This window comes from Notolepis coatsorum, assembly GCF_963971535.1.
Source record: "Notolepis coatsorum genome assembly, chromosome: 16".
NCBI classification, from domain to species: domain Eukaryota; kingdom Metazoa; phylum Chordata; class Actinopteri; order Aulopiformes; family Paralepididae; genus Notolepis; species Notolepis coatsorum.
The window spans coordinates 4,943,814-4,969,909 of record NC_140180.1 but is presented as its reverse complement, the minus strand read 5'-3'; the positions used below and the strand labels follow the sequence as shown (position 1 = coordinate 4,969,909).

General features: G+C 42.8%; 4 protein-coding genes across 4 annotated transcripts; all 4 read right to left on the bottom strand.

Annotated features, from left to right (window-relative positions):
- Positions 1-1,362: 1,362 nt before the first annotated feature.
- LOC311242481 (uncharacterized protein) lies at positions 1,363-12,089 on the bottom strand (the record flags this gene model as incomplete). Its single annotated transcript, XM_084331444.1, is given in 4 exon segments — positions 1,363-2,886; positions 2,889-3,404; positions 4,243-4,448; positions 9,698-12,089. Coding segments are annotated over 4 exon segments (4,638 nt in total).
- Positions 12,090-13,884: 1,795 nt separating this feature from the next.
- LOC311242480 (protocadherin beta-16-like) lies at positions 13,885-16,314 on the bottom strand (the record flags this gene model as incomplete). Its single annotated transcript, XM_084331443.1, has 1 exon — positions 13,885-16,314. One exon carries the CDS (start codon positions 16,312-16,314, stop codon positions 13,885-13,887), a length of 2,430 nt encoding a protein of 809 aa, XP_084187569.1.
- Positions 16,315-17,572: 1,258 nt separating this feature from the next.
- Positions 17,573-20,047, bottom strand: LOC311242478 (protocadherin beta-15-like; the record flags this gene model as incomplete). Its single annotated transcript, XM_084331441.1, has 1 exon — positions 17,573-20,047. One exon carries the CDS (start codon positions 20,045-20,047, stop codon positions 17,573-17,575), a length of 2,475 nt encoding a protein of 824 aa, XP_084187567.1.
- A 1,080-nt stretch (positions 20,048-21,127) lies between these two features.
- Positions 21,128-25,059, bottom strand: LOC311242477 (protocadherin beta-15-like; the record flags this gene model as incomplete). The annotated part of the gene is made up of 2 exons (XM_084331440.1): positions 21,128-21,157; positions 22,627-25,059. 2 exons carry the CDS (start codon positions 25,057-25,059, stop codon positions 21,128-21,130), a joined length of 2,463 nt encoding a protein of 820 aa, XP_084187566.1.
- Positions 25,060-26,096: the final 1,037 nt, after the last annotated feature.

The following is a 26,096-nucleotide window of genomic DNA, read 5'->3' as shown; positions in this document are numbered from 1 at the left end:
ATAGTGTTCCTCTTAATCAAAGTGTTCCCTATAGAGCAGCAGGTAGAGAGATTAGTGACCTATAGTCTTAGTATATTTGCCTCAGTGTTGGACTCCTAAAGTTGCGAATTCAGACTGACTAGTGACTCAACTTGAGCTCAATGATCATGACTATGTTACTTTACTTGGCCTTGAGAGTAGATGTCTTGGACTCAGACCTATGATGCAAATTGGATTTGGCAATGGAGCCAGAATCATAGATGAAAGGCACTGGTAAAAAGAAAGTTGACCTCACTGAAATTTACTGTAATAGTTGACATAGATTATTGGCTCAAGCGGTGCCTCACATTTTAGCTTACCAAATCACTTTCTCTTTCTCTACTAATGTTCCTATTTGTCTGACAAACTAATTACAGCCAATCCTGGAAGTCCAACCGTGAGTAAAGGATGGTAGCCTTCAGAACCATGGATAGCACCCCCTCCATACAGAGCACTCTCATTGTACACTCCATTGTCCCATAGACACAATATGAAGGACAGTCAGGCTGAAGTTACATTGGACTGATGTCTTAAATGCCTGATGTCTTATCCTATGAACTTGATTTAATTGAGAACACATGTTATTAGTGTAGGAAGATACCCACAGCAAAAAGCATTGAACAAAATAATAAGTTGTCTTAACTTGTGTTTTCAAGTAACCTTTTTGCATTGGTTCTTTTATTTGAATCAATGAAATAATAACAGTGTGAATCAAAGTGAATATTAGATGTTAAAAACAACCAATGCTAAAATATAAGTAGGACAACTTGTGACAACTAGCCTATAACTCCATCTGAAAGCAGAAGTGCATTTTTGCAGTTTCTCAAAACCTGAAAGAGCCAGAGGATGCATTGCGTGAGGATATGTAGGAAATGCATCTTCTATACCATAACAAAAACGTCTGACCAAGAAAGCATTAAATAAAACCATAAGAAAGCTACTCTGGTCAAATACTGTATAAGAAGCGTAGGAATGGCTACAATATATTTCAGTTTACTATATGGTTCAGAAGGAAAACTATGCGCTCAGGAAAAACACAATGACCTCCTTCTATCCTCCTATATGTCGTCTACTATGACATTGTTTCTCACACAGTCTATTTAATTTGAATACTAATAAATACAATGGAGAAAACTTTAGAAATTGTATTACGACAATCAACGGAGAGAGGATTCAAATCAATTCGAAAACAAAAAGACAGCAACAAACCTTGGACATGCATTTGCGTTGGGGAAAATATACTAAAATCGAATATGAATAAGAATATGTCATTGGGTTTAATATAGTATTTTACCAATCACAATAATACACATTGTGCAACGTATTATGCAACCTATTGATCCGTCAGAAAAAACTAAACGTTTGAAGTGAACCTATTCCTACCTCAGGAGAACCTTCGGAGTCTCCAAACACCTCAGCAAAGTCAGTTGGAGTCTTTCTCAGAGTCTGGTCTGCAGGCATCGTGTTGTCATTGTAAGATCCGACGAAGTTGAAGTCACTGGTTCTAGAACCCGTGGTTAAATAGGCGTCATAATTGTACGTGCTGCGTAAAGTTCCTGTGCCATCAACCTCTGCGTAATTGGGAGGGAGATACGCGCTGGGGATGGCGACCGCTCCGTCAAACAACAGTCTGGGCTTTCTCCTGCGACAAAACCTCACAGCCATGATGATAATAATGAAGGTCAGGAAAAAGGTGGAGACGGACACCAGTGCGATGATCAGATAAGAGGTCAGTTTGGAATTGTTGTCATCATAAGACATGTCTTTCAGTTCTGGAACTTCAGCCAAGTTATCAGAGATAAGTAAATACATGGAGCAGGTGGCAGAGAGAGAGGGCTGTCCGTTATCTTTCACTGCCACAATAAGGTTCTGTTTCATGCTGTCAGATTCAGAAATGTCCCGCTGTGTCCTGATCTCTCCGCTGTGGAGAGCAATAGTGAAAAGTCCCGGATCAGTGGATTTGACTATATGATAGGACAGCCAGGCGTTCTGTCCGGAGTCCGCGTCCACCGCTATCACCTTGGACACCAGAGAGCCCCCGTGTGCAGCTTTGGGGACCAGCTCGGTCATGAAGGAGTTGCCCTCCGGGGCGGGGTACAGGATCTGAGGAGAGTTGTCATTCACATCCGTTATGAAGACACTGACGGTCACGTTGCTGCTGAGTGGAGGAGAACCGTTGTCTCTGGCCATCACGTGGACTTTAAAGCTCCTGAACTGTTCATAATCAAACGACCTCACAGCGTGGATCACCCCCGTGTCTCCGTTAACAGATAGATAGGAGGACACCGGGGCACCGTTCACCTCACCGGGTAACAGAGAATAAATCACAGTACCGTTCTGTCTCCAGTCTGGGTCTCGAGCAGTAACGGAACATAACGTGGAGCCAGGTTTGTTATTTTCAGTCACGGAGGCGCTGTAGGACTGTTCCTCAAACACAGGTGGGTTGTCGTTGACGTCAGATACAGATAACTGAACACTTTTAGACGAGGACAGAGGTGGAGAACCCTCGTCGGTGGCAGTGATTGTAATGTTGTAATCAGACACTAGTTCACGGTCCAGTTCTCCCGTGGTCACCAGAGAATAGTAGTTCTTGATGGAGGGAACCAGTTTAAAAGGAACGTTTTGCTGAATGGAGCAGCGGACCTGTCTGTTATTCTCAGAGTCTCTATCCTGCACGTTAATGATGCCCACCTCTGTACCAGGTGGCACGTTCTCTGGTATGGGGTTAGTCAGAGATTTGAGATGTATGACAGGAGCGTTGTCATTCACATCAGTGATATCTATCACTACTTTTGTATCTGAGGAAAGACCATATCCATCTTTTCCTTCAATAAGTATTTCAAATTTAGATTCTTCTTCATAATCAATTTTTCTATTTTTTCAATTACTCTAATTTCCCCAGTATTTTGATTCAAGGCAAATACACCTCGAGCCCTATCAGTTAAACGACTGAATTCATAAGTCACTTCTCCATTCACTCCCTCGTCTGCATCAGTAGCACTCACTGTAACCACTACAGTATCTAGAGGAGAGTTTTCAGGCAGACTGGCTTCATAGACGGCCTGGGTAAACACTGGGGCGTTATCATTAGCATCCAGTACAGTGACGTGGATGACTACAGTACCTGATCTCTGAGGAGAACCACCATCTATCGCTGTCAACAATAAAGTGAGCTCCTTTTGCTCTTCTCTGTCCAATTCTCGATCCAAAACCAACTCTCCATATTTTGCACCAACAGCATTGGTCTGAACGTTCAAAACAAAATTACTGTTCCTTTGTAGCATGTAGTTTTGCACTGCGTTTTGTCCAATATCAGCATCGTGAGCTGCGTTCACTCGATAGCGAGCGCCTTTGACAGCAGATTCTCGTATTTCCAGTTTAACTGCATCTTTCGGGAAAACGGGATTCTCCCGTGGTCACCAGAGAATAGTAGTTTTTGATGGAGGGAACCAGTTTAAAAGGAACGTTTTGCTGAATGGAGCAGCGGACCTGTCTGTTATTCTCAGAGTCTCTATCCTGCACGTTAATGATGCCCACCTCTGTACCAGGTGGCACGTTCTCTGGAATGGGGTTAGTAAGGGATTTGAGATGTATGACAGGAGCATTATCATTTACATCAGTAATATCAATGATAACTTTCGTATCTGAAGAAACACCATATCCGTCTTTTGCTTCTACGAACATTTCATATGTGGATCCATCCTCATAATCAATATCACCGATTACAATTATTTCTCCAGTTGTCGGATCTATTGAAAACAGCTTCCTCGACTTATCAGACATTCTGCTAAATTCATACGTAATTTCTCCATTCACACCCTCGTCTGCGTCCGTTGCACTGACAGTAACAACAGGGGTCTTCAGAGGAGAGTTCTCAGGCAGACTGGCTTTATAGACGGCCTGGCTAAACACTGGGGCGTTATCATTAGCATCCAGTACAGTGACGTGGATGACTACAGTACCTGATCTCTGAGGAGAGCCTCCATCTAGAGCTGTGATCAATAATTGTATTTCATGTTGGTCCTCACGGTCTAATTCCTTATCTACAATCAATTCACCATATTTACTACCAGCACCTGTTGTTTGAACATTCAAAATGAAGTGGTTATTCCGTTGGAGTGTGTAGCTCTGAATGGCGTTCTGGCCTATATCTGCGTCATGGGCAGCATTGACGCGAAACCGAGCTCCTTTAGCGGCGGATTCTCTCATGTCCAGCTTGATTACGTCCTTCGGGAAAACGGGTGCATTGTCATTTATATCTAGTATCTGCAGTGATACACGATGTAATTCCAAGGGATTCTCCAAAAGCAATTCAAATTTGAGAAAACATGAAGCCTTCTCCCCACAAAGCTCCTCTCTGTCTATTCTCTCCGCGACAATCATATCCCCGCTTCTAAGATTGATATCACAGTACTGTTTATCGTTCCCTTCTGTGTCAAGTTTCAAGTTCAAGTTTCTTTAATAGTTGTCATACAGAAGTACAGAATACTTTTGTACAAAATGCTTCTTACTGTTGCGCTCCAGAGACTGTGCATGACAAGATAAGTATGAATTAAAGACATAGTAAAAATTAGAAGTAAAAAAAGAGGTCACAGTGTTCAGTTTAGACATATGTACAATGTTCGTAGACGTAGTTACCATACAATATACAATACTGTGCAGTGTACTAATATACAATACTATATAGTGCAAGGCATAAATGGACGAGGTGCAGTTTAGGTACAATTCACAGTAGGTGTACGAGTTGTAGTGCAAATCCTTTATCATAAATATAAAGTGTAAGTGTGTTTGTGTGATCTAAAGTGTGGAGAGTGGGTGCTGCAGTGTGTTGTTTGTTTGAGTGAGTGTGTGCGTGTGGGTGTGTGTGCTGTGTGCATTTGATGGTTGTTGCATAGTGATTATTGTTCGTTTAGCGATTATTGTTCGTTTAGCAGCCTGATGGCCTGGGGATAGAAGCTCCTTCTGAGTCTTTCTGTGCTCGCCATAAGACTCCGGTATCGCTTGCCTGACGGCAGCAGTTCAAAGAGGCAGTTGTTCGGGTGGCTCGAGTCCTTAATAATTCTCTTAGCCTTCCCCTTGCACCGCTTGTTGTAAATGTTCTGGAGGGTGGGAAGCCCCCCTCTAATTGTGCGTTCGGCTGAACGTGTCACTCTTTGTAGTCTGCTACGGTCTTGTGCAGTGCTATTCCCAAACCAGGAGGTGATGTTGCCGGTCAGGATGCTCTCTATTGTACATGAGTAGAAGTTCCTAAGGATCTTCTGACTGACTTGGAACTTCCTTAGGCGCCTGAGGAAGTAGAGGCGTTGTCGTGCCTTCTTCACAACACTGTCAATGTGTGTGGTCCATGTCAAGTCCTCGGATATGTGGGCTCCGAGGTACTTGAAACTGTTCACTCTCTCAACTGGTGCCCCGTCGATGCTGAGGGGGCTGTAGTCCTTGACCCCCGACCTCCTGAAGTCCACAATCATCTCTTTTGTTTTGCTGACGTTCAGGGAGAGGCAGTTCTCCTGACACCACTGTGACAGGTTCTCTACCTCTTCCAGGTAGGCCCTTTCGTCGTTGGCAGAGATCAGGCCCACCACTACTGTGTCATCAGCAAATTTGATGATGGTGTTGTTGTTCCGCTGTGCTACGCAGTCATGTGTGTACAGGGAGTAGAGGAGGGGGCTCAGAACACAGCCCTGGGGGGCCCCTATGTTGAGCGTGATGGATGAGGAGGTGCAGTTGCCGGCTCTTACCACCTGGGGTCTGCCCGTCAGGAAGTCCAGGACCCACTGGCACAGGTCATAGTTCAAGCCCAGGTCCCTGAGCTTGGCTATGAGTTTGGAGGGGACTATGGTATTAAATGCTGAGCTGTAGTCGATGAACAGCATTCTCACATAGTTCCCCTGCCTCTTGTCCAGATGTGATGCTGCTGTGTGCAGCACATGGGCTATGGCGTCCTCCGTGGACCTGTTGGGGCGATATGCAAATTGCAGAGGGTCCAGGTTGATGGGGAGGGAGGAACAGATGTAGCCCTTCACTAGCTTCTCAAAGCACTTCATGGCTATGGAGGTGAGGGCTACAGGGCGGTAGTCGTTGAGGCAAGCGGGCGTAGATTTTTTGGGTACAGGGATGATGGTGGACTTCTTCAGACAGGTGGGGATGACGGCCTGTTCCAAGGACAGGTTGAAGATGTCAGTGAATACCGGGGCCAGTTGGTCGGCACAGACTTTTAGGACGCGGCCGGGGATGCCGTCCGGTCCTGCTGCCTTCCTGATATCCACTTTTTTAAAGATCCGTCTCACCTCATGCTCTGTTACCCTGAACACTGAGTCTCCATCAGCAGACCCCCCCCCCCCCCCCCATTGCCGTGGTTTGTAGGCTGGTGTTGTTATTCACAGCCTCAAACCTCGCATAGAAGGAGTTGAGATCATTTGCTAAGGAGATGTCACTGTTCAGTTTGAGGGGGGTTCCTTTGTAGTCTGTCATTGTTCTGAGGCCCTGCCACATGCCTCTAGAGTCAGCCTGTTCAAACTGAAGTTCAACTTTATCCCTGTAACGCCGTTTTGCCTCTATTACTGCTCTCCTGACGTTGTATCTTGCCATCTTGTGTTCTTCCATGTTGCCTGTCACCAGCCCGGTGTTGTATGCTGATGTGCGCACTTTCAGAGCCTCGCGGACGGATTTGTCTACCCAGGGCTTTTGATTTGGGTAGATATTAATTTTGGTGGAGGGGATTATTACTTCTACCTGAGTACAGACATAGTCAATCACCGTTTCGGTGTATTCGTTAATATTGGCTGTGTTATCACGGAATACACTCCATTCTGTGCTTCCCAGCACTGCTTGGAGTGACTCCACTGACGTCACGGCCCAACGCTTAACCTCTCGCGAGACCACCGGCGTTCGCTTGAGACTCTGTTTGTACTTAGGCAAAAGAAAAATGGCGGCGTGATCGCTTTTACCGAATGGACTAAGAGCCTGTGACTTGTACCCATTCTTAAATTGCGAGTATACATGGTCTAATATGTTCTCGCCTCTGGTGGGACAGGTCACATGCTGATAGAAATTCGGCAGCACCTTTTTAAGACGCGTGCTGTTGAATCAATGCGAGCTTTACGAGCAGACAGTCTCCCCACCTCAAGTCCGAGATCCTTGGCGATATTTCCAATAATAGATCCGGGTTTCATCTCCTCTGGAATAGAATAGCTCAGGTCGCAGTGAGCCAACTGCAGCAAGACGAGAGAGAACACAAAGCCGAAGCTTTGGAGCGAGTAACCTCCGTCTGCCATCCTCATAACCGAGTATCCAGCAGTGAAATCCAGAATACAGTTGATGATATCAAGAGTTTAAATGATCCAGCAATAATACCTAATGTTTGACCAGGACTACGGAAGGCCTTCCACCACAGCTTTCTGCAGCTTTCTACACGCGAACCTTGGCTTTGTGTTCATTCACGTTATGGGTGGATGAGGACAGTGGGCAGACCATTCCACTCCTATCCTGGTCTATAGCGACATCGTGAGTACACATGAAATATAACAGACTGACCAAGTTGATGAAATCCATAAAACAAGTAGAATTAATCTATAGGCCTACAGCCCTACATTCTTTGGCCAGCTATACTGAAAACTACTGATACTTACGAAACTATATATAAATAAATGACATGCACATATTGTCTTCTATACCTCGTTTGATACACTAAAACCTGTTAGTGGTGCAATTGCTGACAGTAGTAAATGGATAATTAACGTGCCAAGATCAAATAGAGAAAAATGCCACTGAATGTCGAGTATAGGAATGGAAATTCAGCACCATGGACAGAGTCACTGAGCGAACAACTGACAATCCCTGATATAAACCACAGTTCACAAGCAAATAAACAATATATAGACAGACAGATAGATACGTTGGCAAGCAGACAACCACACCATGTGACACAGAAAATAGATGATACATTTTCACATATCTGAGAATGTCTAATGGTATATGAATATTATTAGATTGAAGCTGCAAGCTAATTCAAATTATGAGCTTTCTACAAATTATTTGAAATAAATCAGGATAAAAGCCATGAACTCATCATAAATCATGCACATGCATTGCATTGACAAAACATTTATAGCCATACACTGACGTGACTATAAACTGTTGAAGCCATTACTTAGCAGAGAATGAATGACCCCCAGAAACAGGCTAAACAGCCATCAACAATGTTAGGATCCATCAGTCACAAATACAGTTTGTTCTACAAAACATATGATACATAACGTTTTTAATTTATTGTAATGTGCAGATGAAAGCTAGCAGAGGAAACAGTATTCCTGTTGATTAAGTGTTTCCTATAGAGCAGCAGGTAGAGAGAATAGTGTCCTATAGTCTTAGTATATTTGCCTCAGTGTTGGACTCTTCAAGTCCAGAAATCAGACTGACTAGTGACTCAACTTGAGCTCAATGATCATGACTATGTTACTTTACTTGGCCTTGAGAGTAGATGTCTTGGACTCAGACCTATGATGCAAATTGGATTTGGCAATGAAGCCAGAATCATAGATGAAAGGCACTGGTAAAACAAATGATTGACCTTACTGTAATTTACTGTAATAGTTGACATAGTTTATTGGCTCAAGCAGGTCCTCACATTTTAGCTTACCAAATAACTTTCTCTTTCTCTACTAATGTTCCTATTTGTCTGACAAACGAATTACAGCCAATCCTGGTAGTCCAAACTTCTCATGAGTAAAGAATGGTAGCCTTCAGAACCACGGATAGCACCCCCTCCATACAGAGAACTCTCATTGTACACTCCATTGTCCCATAGACGCAATATGAAGGACTGAAGTTACATTGGACTGACAGTTAAATGTGTCATGTCTTATCATATGAACTTGATTTCATTGAGAACACATGTTATCAGTGTAGGAAGAGACCCACAGCAAAAAGCATTGAAAAAAATAATAAGTTCTCTTAACTTGTGTTTTCAAGTAACCTTTTTACATTGGTTATTTTATTTGAATCAATTAAATAATAACAGTGTGAAACAAAGTGAATATTAAATGTAAAAAACAACCAATGCTAAAATATAAGTAGGACAACTTGTGACAACTAGCCTATAACTCCATCTGAAAGAAGTGCATTTCTGCAGATTGTCAAAACCTGAAAGAGCCAGAGGATGCATCTCGTGGGGATATGTAGGAAATGCATCTTCTATACCATAACAAAAACGCCTGACCAAGAAAGCATGGAATAGAACCATAAAAAAGCTACTCTGGTCAAATACTGTATAGAAAGCGTAGGATTGGCAACAATATATTTCAGTTTACACTGTATATGGTGCAGAAGGAAAACTATGCGGTCAGGAAGGACACAATGACCTCCTTCTATCCTCCTATCTGTCGTCTACTATGACATTGTTTCTCACACAGTCTATTTAATTTGATTACTAATAAAATGGAGAAACCTTAAGAAATTGTATTACGACAATCAAAGAAGAGAGGATTCAAATCAATTAGAAAACTAAACAACAGCAACAAACATTGGACATGCATTTGCGTTGGTGAAAATATACTATAATCTAATATGAATAAGAATATGTCATTGGGTTTAATATAGTATTTTACCAATCACAATAATACACATTGTGCAACGTATTATGCAACCTAAGGATCCATAGGAAAAAACAAAACGTTTGAACCTATTCCTACCTCAGGTGACCCATCGGAGTCTCCGAACACCTCAGCAAAGTCAGTTGGAGTCTTTCTCAAAGTCTGGTCTGCAGGCATCGTGTTGTCATTGTAAGAACTGACGAAGTTGAAGTCACTGGTTCTTGAACCCGTGGTTAAATAGGCGTCATAATTGTACGTGCTGTGTAAAGTTCCTGTGCCATCAACCTCTGCGTAATTGGGAGGGAGATACGCACTGGGGATGGCGACCGCTCCGTCAAACAACAGTCTGGGCTTTCTCCTGCGACAAAACCTCACAGCCATGATGATAATAATGAAGGTCAGGAAAAAGGTGGAGACGGACACCAGCGCGATGATCAGATAAGAGGTCAGTTTGGAATTGTTGTCATCATAATACATGTCCTTCAGTTCTGGAACTTCAGCCAAGTTATCAGAGATAAGTAAATACATGGAGCAGGTGGCAGAGAGAGAGGGCTGTCCGTTATCTTTCACTGCCACAATAAGGTTCTGTTTCATGCTGTCAGATTCAGAAATGTCCCGCTGTGTCCTGATCTCTCCGCTGTGGAGAGCAATAGTGAAAAGTCCCGGATCAGTGGATTTGACTATATGATAGGACAGCCAGGCGTTCTGTCCGGAGTCCGCGTCCACCGCTATCACCTTGGACACCAGAGAGCCCCCGTGAGCAGCTTTGGGGACCAGCTCGGTCATGAAGGAGTTGCCCTCCGGGGCGGGGTACAGTATCTGAGGAGAGTTGTCATTCACATCCGTTATGAAGACACTGACGGTCACGTTGCTGCTGAGTGGAGGAGAACCGTTGTCTCTGGCCATCACGTGGACTTTAAAGCTCCTGAACTGTTCATAATCAAACGACGTCACAGCGTGGATCACCCCTGTGTCTCCGTTAACAGATAGATAGGAGGACACCGGGGCACCGTTCACCTCACCAGGTAACAGAGAATAAATCACGGTACCGTTCTGTCTCCAGTCTGGGTCTCGAGCAGTAACGGAACATAACGTGGAGCCAGGTTTGTTATTTTCAGTCACGGAGGCGCTGTAGGACTGTTCCTCAAACACAGGTGGGTTGTCGTTGACGTCAGATACAGATAACTGAACACTTTTAGACGAGGACAGAGGTGGAGAACCCTCGTCGGTGGCAGTGATTGTAATGTTGTAATCAGACACTAGTTCACGGTCCAGTTCTCCCGTGGTCACCAGAGAATAGTAGTTCTTGATGGAGGGAACCAGTTTAAAAGGAATGTTTTGCTGAATGGAGCAGCGGACCTGTCTGTTATTCTCAGAGTCTCTATCCTGCACGTTAATGATGCCCACCTCTGTACCAGGTGGCACGTTCTCTGGTATGGAGTTAGTGAGAGATTTTAAATATATCTCTGGAGCGTTATCATTTACATCAGTGATATCTATGATAACTTTGGCATATGAGGTTAGCCCTAACCCATCCTTGGCTCTAACTCGTATTTCAAATGAACTAACATCCTCAAAATCAGTCACGCCAATTACTTTAATTTGACCTGTTTTGCGATCAATAGAAAATACTTTATCTTCCTCTGAAACATGACCAAATTCATACGTCACCTCTCCATTCACTCCCTCGTCTGCATCAGTAGCACTCACTGTAACCACTACAGTATCTAGAGGAGAGTTTTCAGGCAGACTGGCTTTATAGATGGCCTGGCTAAACACTGGGGCGTTATCATTAGCATCCAGTACAGTGACGTGGATGACTACAGTACCTGATCTCTGAGGAGAGCCACCATCTAGAGCTGTAAGAAGCAAATTAATATCATTTTTTTTCTCGCGATCAAGCTCTTTATCGAGAAGTAGTTCAACAGTATTACTCTCGACTGCTAATATGAAATTATCATTATTTTGTAGAATGTAGTTTTGAATGGAATTGTGTCCTATATCTGAATCATGTGCCTCCTCTATCAGAAAACGAGCCCCTTTATCTGCTGACTCACTTATTTCCATTCGAATCGTGTCGTCTTTGAATTGAGGAGAGTTGTCGTTTACATCTTGAATATGAAGACTTACACGTTGAAGCTCTAGAGGATTTTCCAACACTAGTTCCAGTTTCAAAACGCACAACGCCTTCTTTCCACAAAGGACATCTCTGTCGATTCTCTCCGCCGCAATCAAATCCCCGGTACTGAGATTAACGTCACAATACTTCTTACGATTCCCCTCAGAATCAACACGGGCCTTTCGAGAAGACAACCTGCCCACATCCAGTCCAAGATCCTTCGCGATGTTTCCAATAACAGATCCGTGTTTCATTTCCTCCGGTATAGAGTAGCTCAGGTCTCCATAAGTGAAGTGCAGCGTTAGAATGCAGAAGACAAAGCCGTAGAACAGGCCGAGTGTCGAGATTCCTTTGTGTCCCATCATGAGAAGATCACCTCCACAGAGTGATGTCAAATCAAGCCTAAATAGGTACTGTTACAGGAAGATTCCACAAAAAATGCAATCGGAATATAAACCGTCGCTATTAAAAGCGATACACGACCATTCCATAATACGGAACTATAGGCGATTGAGCAGAAACCTCTCTGCTTGCTGAGGAAGCTTCAAATGACGACAGTAATGGTGGGTGTATCGTTACAAGGTCTTCCTCAGCTGGTCAACAGTGACACAACGTGTCAATTTCCGTCACTACATGCATGTTGGACAAATAATAAACCATTACAAATGCGTCATTAATAAAAAAACACAGCTATATAAATGTTGTTTAAAAGAAACGTGCATTAGCGTAAGGGGATGTGTGATATAGAAATAAAGGAAGATGAATATATCTGGTGTAATGGTAAGTGTTTTCGTTTAACCCTTCCATACACAGCTTATACCTAATGAGCAATCATTTCAGCACAGTAGAGAGAAATCACTCAATACCACAACACTCTCGCCCAAAGTACGTTCAAATGATGTTTTCTGGAGTACTCCGTGAATTCATTATCATCAGAGCTCAACAACTGTATATATAGAAACACTATTCAGCACCACAATCAATGTTAAATACAAGGGCATTTAATACTCTTGTGCAGGTCTCACTCCAGGTGCTTATACTAATAATGTAATACTGATGTAACTGACTGTCCCCCAAACCTGCATATATGTTGTTTTGTATTCAGCATTTTGCAGAAAGACGTGAAATAATAGGTTATAATGTCGCCTTATACCATAGCTTTCCCTATCAAGCCCTCCTTGTCTTATGATGATCGAGTAATCACACTCGACTTGCTCACGTATACACAACATTATGTACAGAACTTAGACTATCTAAGAAATGTGTTTTAACCATGTGCATCATGGAGAGGACAAGCTAAGAAAGTAAACTGCATATTTTAGCAGCAGAAAAGTGGAGTTGTGTGCTTTATCACAATAAACAACTAGAATAAGAGCTCAAAATGAATGTTCCAAGATGGTTCAAGTCTGATGATGTTCTGGTCTCACAGTGAGATACGCACCATTTGAGGATATATAAGCTAGTTATACTATAGGGTTATGAATATTATATGAGTAGACAATGGAATAAGAATGATGCAAACGTATCGGAATGAGAAACACAAAAGAGCCTAAATCGTGTTTAGAACTGCTTCAGGGGGCAGATCAAACAGGTTAAAACAGATTAGATAAAACATATGCCCTTAAAATGTAATTAGAAAAAATTGCATAAACGTAGGCAAATGTTATTAAACATTCACAAGGATTGATGAGAATAAAAGAATGTCCTGAATTCCAGATACAACAGTGTTGAAGTTATTTCAGGACCATGGACAGAGGCATTTAAATGCAGCTCTATACTTTACATGCATTCAAAGAAAAGATAATTGCAAAATAAATGTTTCACATAAATATGACTATGATGTCTCACACATCAGCATGGAGGAGACAATGCTAATCTATAAGCATTTAGTTAATGACGACAAAAAAGAGGCTTGTAATGACTGTTTCCAGAAACACACAAAATACGATGCTGAATTCAGTTCAACGCAGAAGTTCATAAATTAGTACGAACAAGTCCACTAGCAGAAGTATAATTAAAGTGAGAATTGTGTTTTGTTTGGAGAAGGTTAGCCTTACGTCAGGGGATCAAAATGGCCAAAGTCTTGATCAGCAATGTCAGTCAAAAACATAGCATTTGTAGATGTACGGTTTGAATTTCCAAACGTTAATATACTACTTAAAAATAAAGCACATGAATGAGTCCTACCTCAGGGGAACCATCAGAGTCTCCAAACACCTCAGCAAAGTCAGTTGGAGTTTTTCTCAGAGTCTGGTCTGCAGGCATCGTGTTGTCATTGTAAGATCCGACGAAGTTGAAGTCACTGGTTCTAGAACCCGTGGTTAAATAGGCGTCATAATTGTATGTGCTGCGTAAAGTTCCTGTGCCATCAACCTCTGCGTAATTGGGAGGGAGATACGCGCTGGGGATGGCGACCGCTCCGTCAAACAACAGTCTGGGCTTTCTCCTGCGACAAAACCTCACAGCCATGATGATAATAATGAAGGTCAGGAAAAAGGTGGAGACGGACACCAGTGCGATGATCAGATAAGAGGTCAGTTTGGAATTGTTGTCATCATAAGACATGTCTTTCAGTTCTGGAACTTCAGCCAAGTTATCAGAGATAAGTAAATACATGGAGCAGGTGGCAGAGAGAGAGGGCTGTCCGTTATCTTTCACTGCCACAATAAGGTTCTGTTTCATGCTGTCAGATTCAGAAATGTCCCGCTGTGTCCTGATCTCTCCGCTGTGGAGAGCAATAGTGAAAAGTCCCGGATCAGTGGATTTGACTATATGATAGGACAGCCAGGCGTTCTGTCCGGAGTCCGCGTCCACCGCTATCACCTTGGACACCAGAGAGCCCCCGTGCGCAGCTTTGGGGACCAGCTCGGTCATGAAGGAGTTACCCTCCGGGGCGGGGTACAGTATCTGAGGAGAGTTGTCATTCACATCCGTTATGAAGACACTGACGGTCACGTTGCTGCTGAGTGGAGGAGAACCGTTGTCTCTGGCCATCACGTGGACTTTAAAGCTCCTGAACTGTTCATAATCAAACGACCTCACAGCGTGGATCACCCCCGTGTCTCCGTTAACAGATAGATAGGAGGACACCGGGGCACCGTTCACCTCACCAGGTAACAGAGAATAAATCACCGTACCGTTCTGTCTCCAGTCTGGGTCTCGAGCAGTAACGGAACATAACGTGGAGCCAGGTTTGTTATTTTCAGTGACAGAGGCGCTGTAGGACTGTTCCTCAAACACAGGTGGGTTGTCGTTGACGTCAGATACAGACAAGTGAACACTTTTAGACGAGGACAGAGGTGGAGAACCCTCATCGGTGGCAGTGATTGTAATGTTGTAATCAGACACTAGTTCACGGTCCAGTTCTCCCGTGGTCACCAGAGAATAGTAGTTCTTGATGGAGGGAACCAGTTTGAAAGGAACGTTTTGCTGAATGGAGCAACGGACCTGTCTGTTATTAGCGGAGTCGCTGTCCTGCACGTTAATGATGCCCACCTCTGTACCAGGTGGCACGTTCTCTGGTATGGGGTTAGTAAGGGAATTCATATCTATTATGGGGGCATTGTCATTAATATCAGTGATGTCTATAATTACTTTTGCATCAGATGTCAGACCATAACCATCTTTAGCTGCTATACGCATTTCATATGATGACCTTTCTTCATAATCTATAGGGCCGCTCAGTTTAATTTCCCCAGTATTTCCATTCAAATTAAATACTCTCCTTGCTGCGTCGGTAATGCGACTAAATGCATATATTACTTCTCCATTCACTCCCTTGTCTGCATCAGTAGCACTCACTGTAACCACTACAGTATCTAGAGGAGAGTTTTCAGGCAGACTGGCTTTATAGACGGCCTGGCTAAACACTGGGGCGTTATCATTAGCATCCAGGACAGTGACGTGGATGACTACAGTACCTGATCTCTGAGGAGAGCCTCCGTCCAGAGCTGTTAGTAATAATCTCAATTCCTGTTTTTCCTCACGGTCTAATTCTTTATCTAGAATTAACTCTGCGTATTTCCCCTCTTCTGTGTTAGAATGGACTTTCACTACGAAATGATCATTCTGCTGTAATGCATAACTTTGAACAGCGTTTTGTCCAATATCTGCATCATGGGCCTCATTCACACGAAAACGAGCCCCCTTGTCAGCCGATTCGCCAATTTCCAACTTGATTATTTCTATTTGAAATATAGGCGCGTTATCGTTTATATCTTGAATTTGTAGTGATATACGATGTAGCTCCAGAGGCGCTTCTAAAACCAACTCAAACCTGATAATACAAGACATCTTTTCTCCGCATAGCTCTTCTCTATCAATCCTCTCCGCTACAGTCAATGTGCCGCTACTAAGATTTATGCCACAATACCGTTTGCTGTTTCCTTCGGTAACAATGCGAGCCTTTCGGGTTGATAATTTGCCAACTTCCAGCCCGAGATCCTTGGCTATATTTCCAATTACTGATCCCAGTTTCATCTCCTCCGGAACAGAATAGCTCACGTCTCCGAATCCGAGGTGCAGCATTTGAAGAAATAAAGCAAAGCCGCAGAGCAGGCCCAGTCCAGACAATCCTTTGTGTCTCATCCTGAAAGAAAAGCCTCCAAGCCGCGCAGTAAAGTCCGTAATATAAGTATCAATAAAAACCACCAAACCCGATCTCAAATATTAGGTTTTGTTCCAAGCTCCACAAAGAGGCAATGCGATCAAATATCCACGACGAGCCTGTTAGTAGAAATACGCTTCGAACAACAGAGCTGTAGGATGTGGTGGATATACATGTTCTTCCTGAGCTGGTGAACAGCGACGCTGTGAGTTGTTCCTCATAATTACATCTTATGAAAGAGCATGAACAATTCTACAGTAGGGTCACATTCCCTTACGTAATGCACGTCAATCATAGCCTTCAGCTTTCATAAACTATCTGCATGAAATCAGGTAAAAACGTCATTGCATTATTCATTGTAACTATAGACAGATAATCTGACAAAGATTGTGATATAGGTCAGATAACAATAACAGGCTCAATCTTTCAGAAATGTCAACAGAGCTCTTTACCAATTGTAGACGTATCTGAGGGGTGAACAGGTGGTTCAGCACCATGGAGAGCGATAAGAAACATTCACCTTTCCTGAAGTTGAAATACTTTGGAACCAAGATGTCCTCGTCTTAGTAGAATTAGCACAAACTCGTCAGGCTATTTCAGTACACGACTCCATGGTATACTTGTAGCATTACCTTTCATTTTCGATAAGCACTGTAACAGGTTGTAAACATAAATCGACTAAGCAGAAGGTATATATATATATATACATATGCCAATGTAGTACACCATTCAGAAATGGCTCTGGTAATAAGATATACAACAAAAAAAATTCAAATTATTTTAAAATGGAGAACAGTGTCATCAAATAAGGCTTAAGAGAGCCATATTCACATTGATTGATAAGAAGAAAATATAACCCTGAAAGTCACGTGGATGCAGCCACCAACACTAATCCAAGGCTATTTCAGTGCCATGGACAGAGTCGAATTGTAGCAGAGTTTAATTAAGTAGCTACTTTTGCTAAACATTTATGAGAGAAATATAAGTTACTAATTCCTAGCTTTTCATTTCAGAGTATATATTTTTTTAACTCGTCAGGCTATTTCAGTACCATGGACTGGCCTTTACCCAGAGAAAAACCTATTTCAAAATGTTCTGCCTGTTTCACTTGAAGTAGATGCAACGTTCTACAACAGCATAATGTAACCAGTGCACGTTCAATGAAACTAGCTTATGGGAAATAATGGAGAAGAAGGCTTAAAAGGAAAACTATTTTGACTGTAACCAACATAATACAGGTCAGATAATACCAAACTGTAATGCTGTGTGCGGGAAAAGAAAACCTGTTAGAATGTTTTGAACAGAGAGATGAATGAGTCCTACCTCAGGGGAACCATCGGAGTCTCCGAACACCTCAGCAAAGTCAGATGGAGTTTTTCTCAGAGTCTGGTCTGCAGGCATCGTGTTGTCGTTGTAAGATCCGACAAAGTTGAAGTCACTGGTTCTAGAACCCGTGGTTAAATAGGCGTCATAATTGTACGTGCTGCGTAAAGTTCCTGTGCCATCAACCTCTGCGTAATTGGGAGGGAGATACGCGCTGGGGATGGCGACCGCTCCGTCAAACAACAGTCTGGGCTTTCTCCTGCGACAAAACCTCACAGCCATGATGATAATAATGAAGGTCAGGAAAAAGGTGGAGACGGACACCAGCGCGATGATCAGATAAGAGGTTAGTTTGGAATTGTTGTCATCATAAGACATGTCTTTCAGTTCTGGAACTTCAGCCAAGTTATCAGAGATAAGTAAATACATGGAGCAGGTGGCAGAGAGAGAGGGCTGTCCGTTATCTTTCACTGCCACAATAAGGTTCTGTTTCATGCTGTCAGATTCAGAAATGTCCCGCTGTGTCCTGATCTCTCCGCTGTGGAGAGCAATAGTGAAAAGTCCCGGATCAGTGGATTTGACTATATGATAGGACAGCCAGGCGTTCTGTCCGGAGTCCGCGTCCACCGCTATCACCTTGGACACCAGAGAGCCCCTGTGCGCAGCTTTGGGGACCAGCTCGGTCATGAAGGAGTTGCCCTCCGGGGCGGGGTACAGTATCTGAGGAGAGTTGTCATTCACATCCGTTATGAAGACACTGACGGTCACGTTGCTGCTGAGTGGAGGAGAACCGTTGTCTCTGGCCATCACGTGGACTTTAAAGCTCCTGAACTGTTCATAATCAAACGACCTCACAGCGTGGATCACCCCCGTGTCTCCGTTAACAGATAGATAGGAGGACACCGGGGCACCGTTCACCTCACCAGGTAACAGAGAATAAATCACGGTACCGTTCTGTCTCCAGTCTGGGTCTCGAGCAGTAACAGAACATAACGTGGAGCCAGGTTTGTTATTTTCAGTCACGGAGGCGCTGTAGGACTGTTCCTCAAACACAGGTGGGTTGTCGTTGACGTCAGATACAGATAACTGAACACTTTTAGACGAGGACAGAGGTGGAGAACCCTCGTCAGTGGCAGTGATTGTAATGTTGTAATCAGACACTAGTTCACGGTCCAGTTCTCCCGTGGTCACCAGAGAATAGTAGTTTTTGATGGAGGGAACCAGTTTAAAAGGAACGTTTTGCTGAATGGAGCAGCGGACCTGTCTGTTATTCTCAGAGTCTCTATCCTGCACGTTAATGATGCCCACCTCTGTACCAGGTGGTACGTTCTCTGGTATGGGGTTAGTCAGGGATTTGAAATGTATAACTGGGGCGTTGTCATTCAGATCCGTTATATCAATTATTACTTTAGCATGGGATGAAAGTCCATATCCGTCTTTAGCATCTATGCGCATTTCATATCTAGTGTCACTCTCAAAATCGATTGGTCCTGCTACTATTATCTGTCCTGTTTTACTGTCCAATGAAAACACCTTTTTGGTCTTTTCTGAAATGCGACTGAATTCATAAGTCACTTCTCCATTCACTCCCTCGTCTGCATCAGTAGCACTCACTGTAACCACTACAGTATCTAGAGGAGAGTTTTCAGGCAGACTGGCTTTATAGACGGCCTGGCTAAACACTGGGGCGTTATCATTAGCATCCAGTACAGAGACGTGGATGGCTACAGTACCTGATCTCTGAGGAGAACCTCCATCAACTGCAACAAGCAAAACATTTAAATCATGTTGTTTCTCGCGATCCAGCTCCTTGTCTAAAACCAACTCGACGTTCTCACCTCCATCAGAATCGCGACGAACAGACAAAACAAAATTCTCATTATTTTGTAAATCGTAGCTCTGAACTGCATTCGGTCCCATATCTGCATCGTGGGCCTCATTTAAACGATATCGAGCTCCTTTAACAGCCGACTCTCTTATGTCCAGCTTTATTTTATCCTTTGGGAAAATCGGAGCATTATCGTTTACATCCTGGATTAGCAGTGAAACGCGGTGCAGTTCCAGTGGGCTCTCCAGGACCAACTCGAATTGAATCAAACATGAAACCTTATCTCCGCACAGCTCCTCTCTGTCGATCCTCTCTCTGACAACTAAATTCCCCGTGTTTAGATCAATTTCACAATAACGAGTGTCGTCTACATCAGAATCAATGCGGGCCTTACGAGAGGACAATTTGCCAATTTCCACACCCAGATCCTTAGCGATATTTCCAATGACGGATCCCCGTTTCATCTCTTCTGGGAAAGAATAGCTCACGTCTCCACTGACAAAGTGGATGAACAGAGTGAAGCAGCAGACCAGGCCCAGCAGAGATATTCCTTTGTGCGCCATTGTTCCTCTAGATCGGTGGTAGCACAAACACGTTATTCTAGTCGATAGATTGTATCACTCCAGAATAATTCCCCAACAAGGATGTTCTATGTCCAAAAATATAATATCACATGCGAACACGGTCCTCGATTCTCTGCTACCAGTAAAAATGGCACCTTTGCTCTGTATATTATTTGTCCACAGCAGTGGGTGGAGACGTGATACTGTCTCACATCAGCTGGTGAACAGCGACGCTCTGGGTATATTTCAGATATTACACTTAATGGAATTGGAAAATCGAAATAAATTACCAAACTCATTCCGAAATTATTTGATCACAAATCACGTCCCTATGTATTCAAAATGTATATGAAAGTATAGAATAGGCTAAACAGTTGGGGATAAATCAATACATTTAAACTGGACTCGATATTGCCATTGGTTTGACCTAAGAGACTCTCTGAGTGAACATATCATTCAGCACCATGGATAGAGGCTGATCGGTGAGGGGAATGGACTTCTGCAATACCCCCCCCCCCCTCATTATAACATATCATCAAAAAAGGCCACACAATGAAATGTATCAGATGTAATAGCTTTTGATCCTAATGTCTACAGGTCTACCTTGCAAGCCTGTCACCTAAATACAAACACTTTTTATAGAGGGCAAGGTAAATATCCTGGAGTTCACAATGTGCTATCTTATATGTTATTAATAAGCACATGGAATCATATCTGTTAATACAAATAATATAGTTCTAAAAAAAATAAAGGTTGGATTCAAAATTGACATATTCTCGTTTTCTTGATAGACTATACATTTCGGGGAAACGCTAAATTGAATACTGTTGAAATTGCCTGCTCTCTAAAGACTAGTCTTTTTTTTAAACATTTGCAATGATCTATATTTTTGAGGACGGTTTGTCATGTAATAGTTTTATTTAATTGTATAGCATATTGAAATATGGCCCATCAAATGTTAACTGGTATTAATCTTGCTCAAGATTTTAGCTATCAACCTAATTGATACTTTAAAATACTTTTTTGTCATGCCAACATTAATCTATTTGAGAAAGCATGTTCATTTTAACAGATGGACATTTAATATGGGAACAAATCTTCATCTATGATCTGGGAAAATGAGATCAGAGCACAATAAAGACAGTATCTGCTATAATCAGGGGAATAACAGCTGCAGCACAGAGAACAATGTTATGCTGTAGAAAATACGTCAGAACTGAAAACTTCACTCCTTCCTGGATTTCAAACTGTAATCTATTTTCCTATTTTTGGAAAGAAGGCTGAATAGTCCTCAATTCTAATAGAACGCTGCAACCCATGGAAAATAAGATTGTGTCACCTTGGTGTTCATCTAATAAGGTGGTTTACTGAAGTTATCTAGACACTGTACATCTTCATATTAAAACATTATATCAGGTGGAAAAGTGTGTAGAATATATGCACATGTGGAAATGTGCATCAAAAGTTGGCTATAAGTGAAGGAAATAAATGACAAGTTATGAAGTCACATCATGATGTAGTTTCACACAAGATAATAAAGCACTGGACCGAAATCAGAAAATTATGTTTCGATGTTGATTCTTAGAGTGTGTGTTCTTTCTCTCACATTGTGAAGTTACCAGGTGTGGATGTGAGCTAGTTCTAAGCATTAGTACAATATAAATGTATTGTCCATATAGCATTCAGAAAGGCCTGTGTGGATGGTTGAATGCAAAAAAAAATTATCTTCAAATGATTTTGAAATACAGAGCAGTGCCATCAAATCAGTCATAAGGGAGCCATATTCACATGGATTGATGAGAAGAAAAGATAGACCTGGAAACCATGTGAATCCAGCCACCGACAAGAACCTAGTGTATTTCAGCACCATGGACTGAGCCATTAAACAAAACGTCCCTTCCTCACATTCACCCAAAGCAACAATTATTTCAAAATATACTCCCTCTTTGATATAAGTGCGGTCGATTCAACTTCTTACAACAGTAGTATGTAACCAGTGGACATTATGTAGAAATTAAGTAAGGATTTGTGCATATGACATGACAGAAATACACATGTCATAAATTATGACTCATAATGTTTTGAACAGAGAGATGAATGAGCCATATTCAGATTGATTGATAAGAAGAAAATATAACCCTGAAAGTCACGTGGATGCAGCCACCAACACTAATCCAAGGCTATTTCAGTGCCATGGACAGAGTCGAATTGTAGCGGAGTTTAATTAAGTAGCAACTTTTGCTAAACATTTATGAGAGAAATATGAGTTACTAATTCCTAGCTTTTCATTTCAGAGTATTTTTTTTTTTTACTCGTCAGGCTATTTCAGTACCATGGACTGGCCTTTACCCAGAGAAAAACCTATTTCAAAATGTTCTGCCTGTTTCACTTCACAAGTAGATGCAACGTTCTACAACAGCATGAGGTAACCAGTGCACGTTCAAGGAAACTAGTTTATGGGAAATAATAGAGAAGGCTTTTAAAAAAGGAAAACTATTTTGACTGTAACCAACACAATACAGGTCAGATAATACCAAACTGTAATGCTGTGTGCGGGGGGGGGGGGGGGGGGGGGGAACTGTTCCAATGTTTTGATTAGAGAGATAAATTAGTCCTACCTCAGGGGAACAATCGGAGTCTCCAAACACCTCAGCAAAGTCAGCTGGAGTCTTTCTCAGAGTCTGGTCTGCAGGCATCGTGTTGTCATTGTAAGATCCGACGAAGTTGAAGTCACTGGTTCTAGAACCCGTGGTTAAATAGGCGTCATAATTGTACGTGCTGCGTAAAGTTCCTGTGCCATCAACCTCTGCGTAATTGGGAGGGAGATACGCGCTGGGGATGGCGACCGCTCCGTCAAACAACAGTCTGGGCTTTCTCCTGCGACAAAACCTCACAGCCATGATGATAATAATGAAGGTCAGGAAAAAGGTGGAGACGGACACCAGCGCGATGATCAGATAAGAGGTCAGTTTGGAATTGTTGTCATCATAAGACATGTCTTTCAGTTCTGGAACTTCAGCCAAGTTATCAGAGATAAGTAAATACATGGAGCAGGTGGCAGAGAGAGAGGGCTGTCCGTTATCTTTCACTGCCACAATGAGGTTCTGTTTCATGCTGTCAGATTCAGAAATGTCCCGCTGTGTCCTGATCTCTCCGCTGTGGAGAGCAATAGTGAAAAGTCCCGGATCAGTGGATTTGACTATATGATAGGACAGCCAGGCGTTCTGTCCGGAGTCCGCGTCCACCGCTATCACCTTGGACACCAGAGAGCCCCCGTGCGCAGCTTTGGGGACCAGCTCGGTCATGAAGGAGTTGCCCTCCAGGGCGGGGTACAGTATCTGAGGAGAGTTGTCATTCACATCCGTTATGAAGACACTGACGGTCACGTTGCTGCTGAGTGGAGGAGAACCGTTGTCTCTGGCCATCACATGGACTTTAAAGCTCCTGAACTGTTCATAATCAAACGACCTCACAGCGTGGATCACCCCCGTGTCTCCGTTAACAGATAGATAGGAGGACACCGGGGCACCGGTCACCTCACCGGGTAACAGAGAATAAATCACGGTACCGTTCTGTCTCCAGTCTGGGTCTCGAGCAGTAACGGAACATAACGTGGAGCCAGGTTTGTTATTTTCAGTTACAGAGGCACTGTAGGACTGTTCCTCAAACACAGGTGGGTTGTCGTTGACGTCAGATACAGATAACTGAACACTTTTAGACGAGGACAGAGGTGGAGAACCCTCGTCGGTGGCAGTAATTGTAATGTTGTAATCAGACACTAGTTCACGGTCCAGTTCTCCCGTGGTCACCAGAGAATAGTAGTTCTTGATGGAGGGAACCAGTTTAAAAGGAACGTTTTGCTGAATGGAGCAGCGGACCTGTCTGTTATTCTCAGAGTCTCTATCCTGCACGTTAATGATGCCCACCTCTGTACCAGGTGGCACGTTCTCTGGTATGGGGTTAGTCAGAGATTTGAGATGTATGACAGGCGCGTTATCATTCACATCAGTAATGTCAATAATAACTTTCGTATCTGAAGAAAGACCATATCCATCTTTAGCTTCTACGAACATTTCATATTTGGATCCATCCTCATAATCAATATTACCGATTAGAATTATTTCTCCAGTTATCGAATCTATTGAAAACAGCTTCCTCGACTTATCAGACATAATGCTAAATTCATATGTAACTTCTCCATTCACACCCTCGTCTGCATCCGTTGCACTGACAGTAACAACAGGGGTCTTCAGAGGAGAGTTCTCAGGCAGACTGGCTTTATAGACGGCCTGGCTAAACACTGGGGCGTTATCATTAGCATCCAGGACAGTGACGTGGATGACTACAGTACCTGATCTCTGAGGAGATCCTCCGTCCAGAGCTGTGATCAATAATTGTAATTCCTGTTGTTCCTCGCGGTCTAATTCCTTTTCTAAAACCAACTCACCATATTTACTACCAGCACTTGTCGTTTGAACATTCAAAATAAAATGGTTATTCCTTTGCAGGGTGTAGCTTTGAACAGCGTTTTGGCCTATATCTGCGTCGCGCGCTGCGTTCACACGAAACCGAGCTCCTTTAACGGCCGATTCTGCAATTTCCAGCTTGATTATGTCCTTCGGAAAAACTGGTGCATTGTCATTAATATCTTGGATCTGCAGCGATACACGGTGTATCTCTAAGGGATTCTCCAAAAGCAATTCGAATTTGAGAAAACATGATGCCTTCTCCCCACAAAGCTCCTCTCTGTCTATTCTCTCTGCAACAATCATATCCCCGCTTCGAAGATTGATATCACAGTACTGTTTATCGTTCCCTTCTGTGTCAATGCGAGCTTTACGAGCAGACAGTCTCCCCACCTCAAGTCCGAGATCCTTGGCGATATTTCCAATAATAGATCCGGGTTTCATCTCCTCTGGAATAGAATAGCTCAGGTCGCAGTGAGCCAACTGCAGCAAGACGAGAAATAAGACAAAGCCGAAGCTTTGGAACGAGTAACCTCCGTCTGCCATCCTCATAACCAGGTATCCAGCAGTGATATCCAGAATACAGTTGATGATATCAAGAGTTTAAATGATCCAGCAATAATACCTAATGTTTGACCAGGACTACGGAAGGCCTTCCACCACAGCTTTCTGCAGCTTTCTACACATGAAGCCTCGGCTTTGTGTTCATTCACGTTAGTGGGTGGATGAGGACAGTGGGCAGACCATTCCACTCCTATCCTGGTCTATAGCGACATCGTGAGTACACATGAAATATAACAGACTGACGGGGTCGATGAAATCCATAAAACAAGTTTAATTCATCTAGGCCTACTCTTTGGCTAGCTACTGCCTACTGATAACTACTGATACTTACGAAACAATATATAAATAAATGACATGCACATATTGTCTGCTATACCTCGTTTGATACACTGAAACCTGTTACTGGTGCAATTGCTGACAGTAGTAAATGGTTAATTAACGTGCCAAGATCGAGTAGAAAAAAATGCCACTGAATGTCGAGCATAGAATCGAATGGAAATTCAGCACCATGGACAGAGTCACTGAGGGAACAACTGACAATCCCTGATATATAAGCCACAGTTCACAAGCAAATAAACGATATATAGATACAGACAGAGAGACAGACAGAGAGAGATACGTTGGCAAGCAGACAACCACACCTTGTGACACAGAAAATAGATGAGATACGTTTTCACATATCTGAGAATGTCTAATGGTATAATCATTATTGATTGAAGCTGCAAGGTAATTCAAATAATGAGCTTTCTACAATTAATTTGAAATAAATCAGGATGAAAGCCATTAACTCATTAGAAATAATGCACATGCATTGCATTGACAAAACAGCCTATATTTATAGCCATACACTGATGTGACTATAAACTGTTGAAGCCATTACTTAGCAGAGAATGAATGACCCCCAGAAACAAGCTAAACAGCCATCAACAATGTTAGGATCCATCAGTCACAAATGCTGTTTGTTCTACAAAACATATGATACATAACGTTTTTAATTTATTGTAATGTGCAGATGAAAG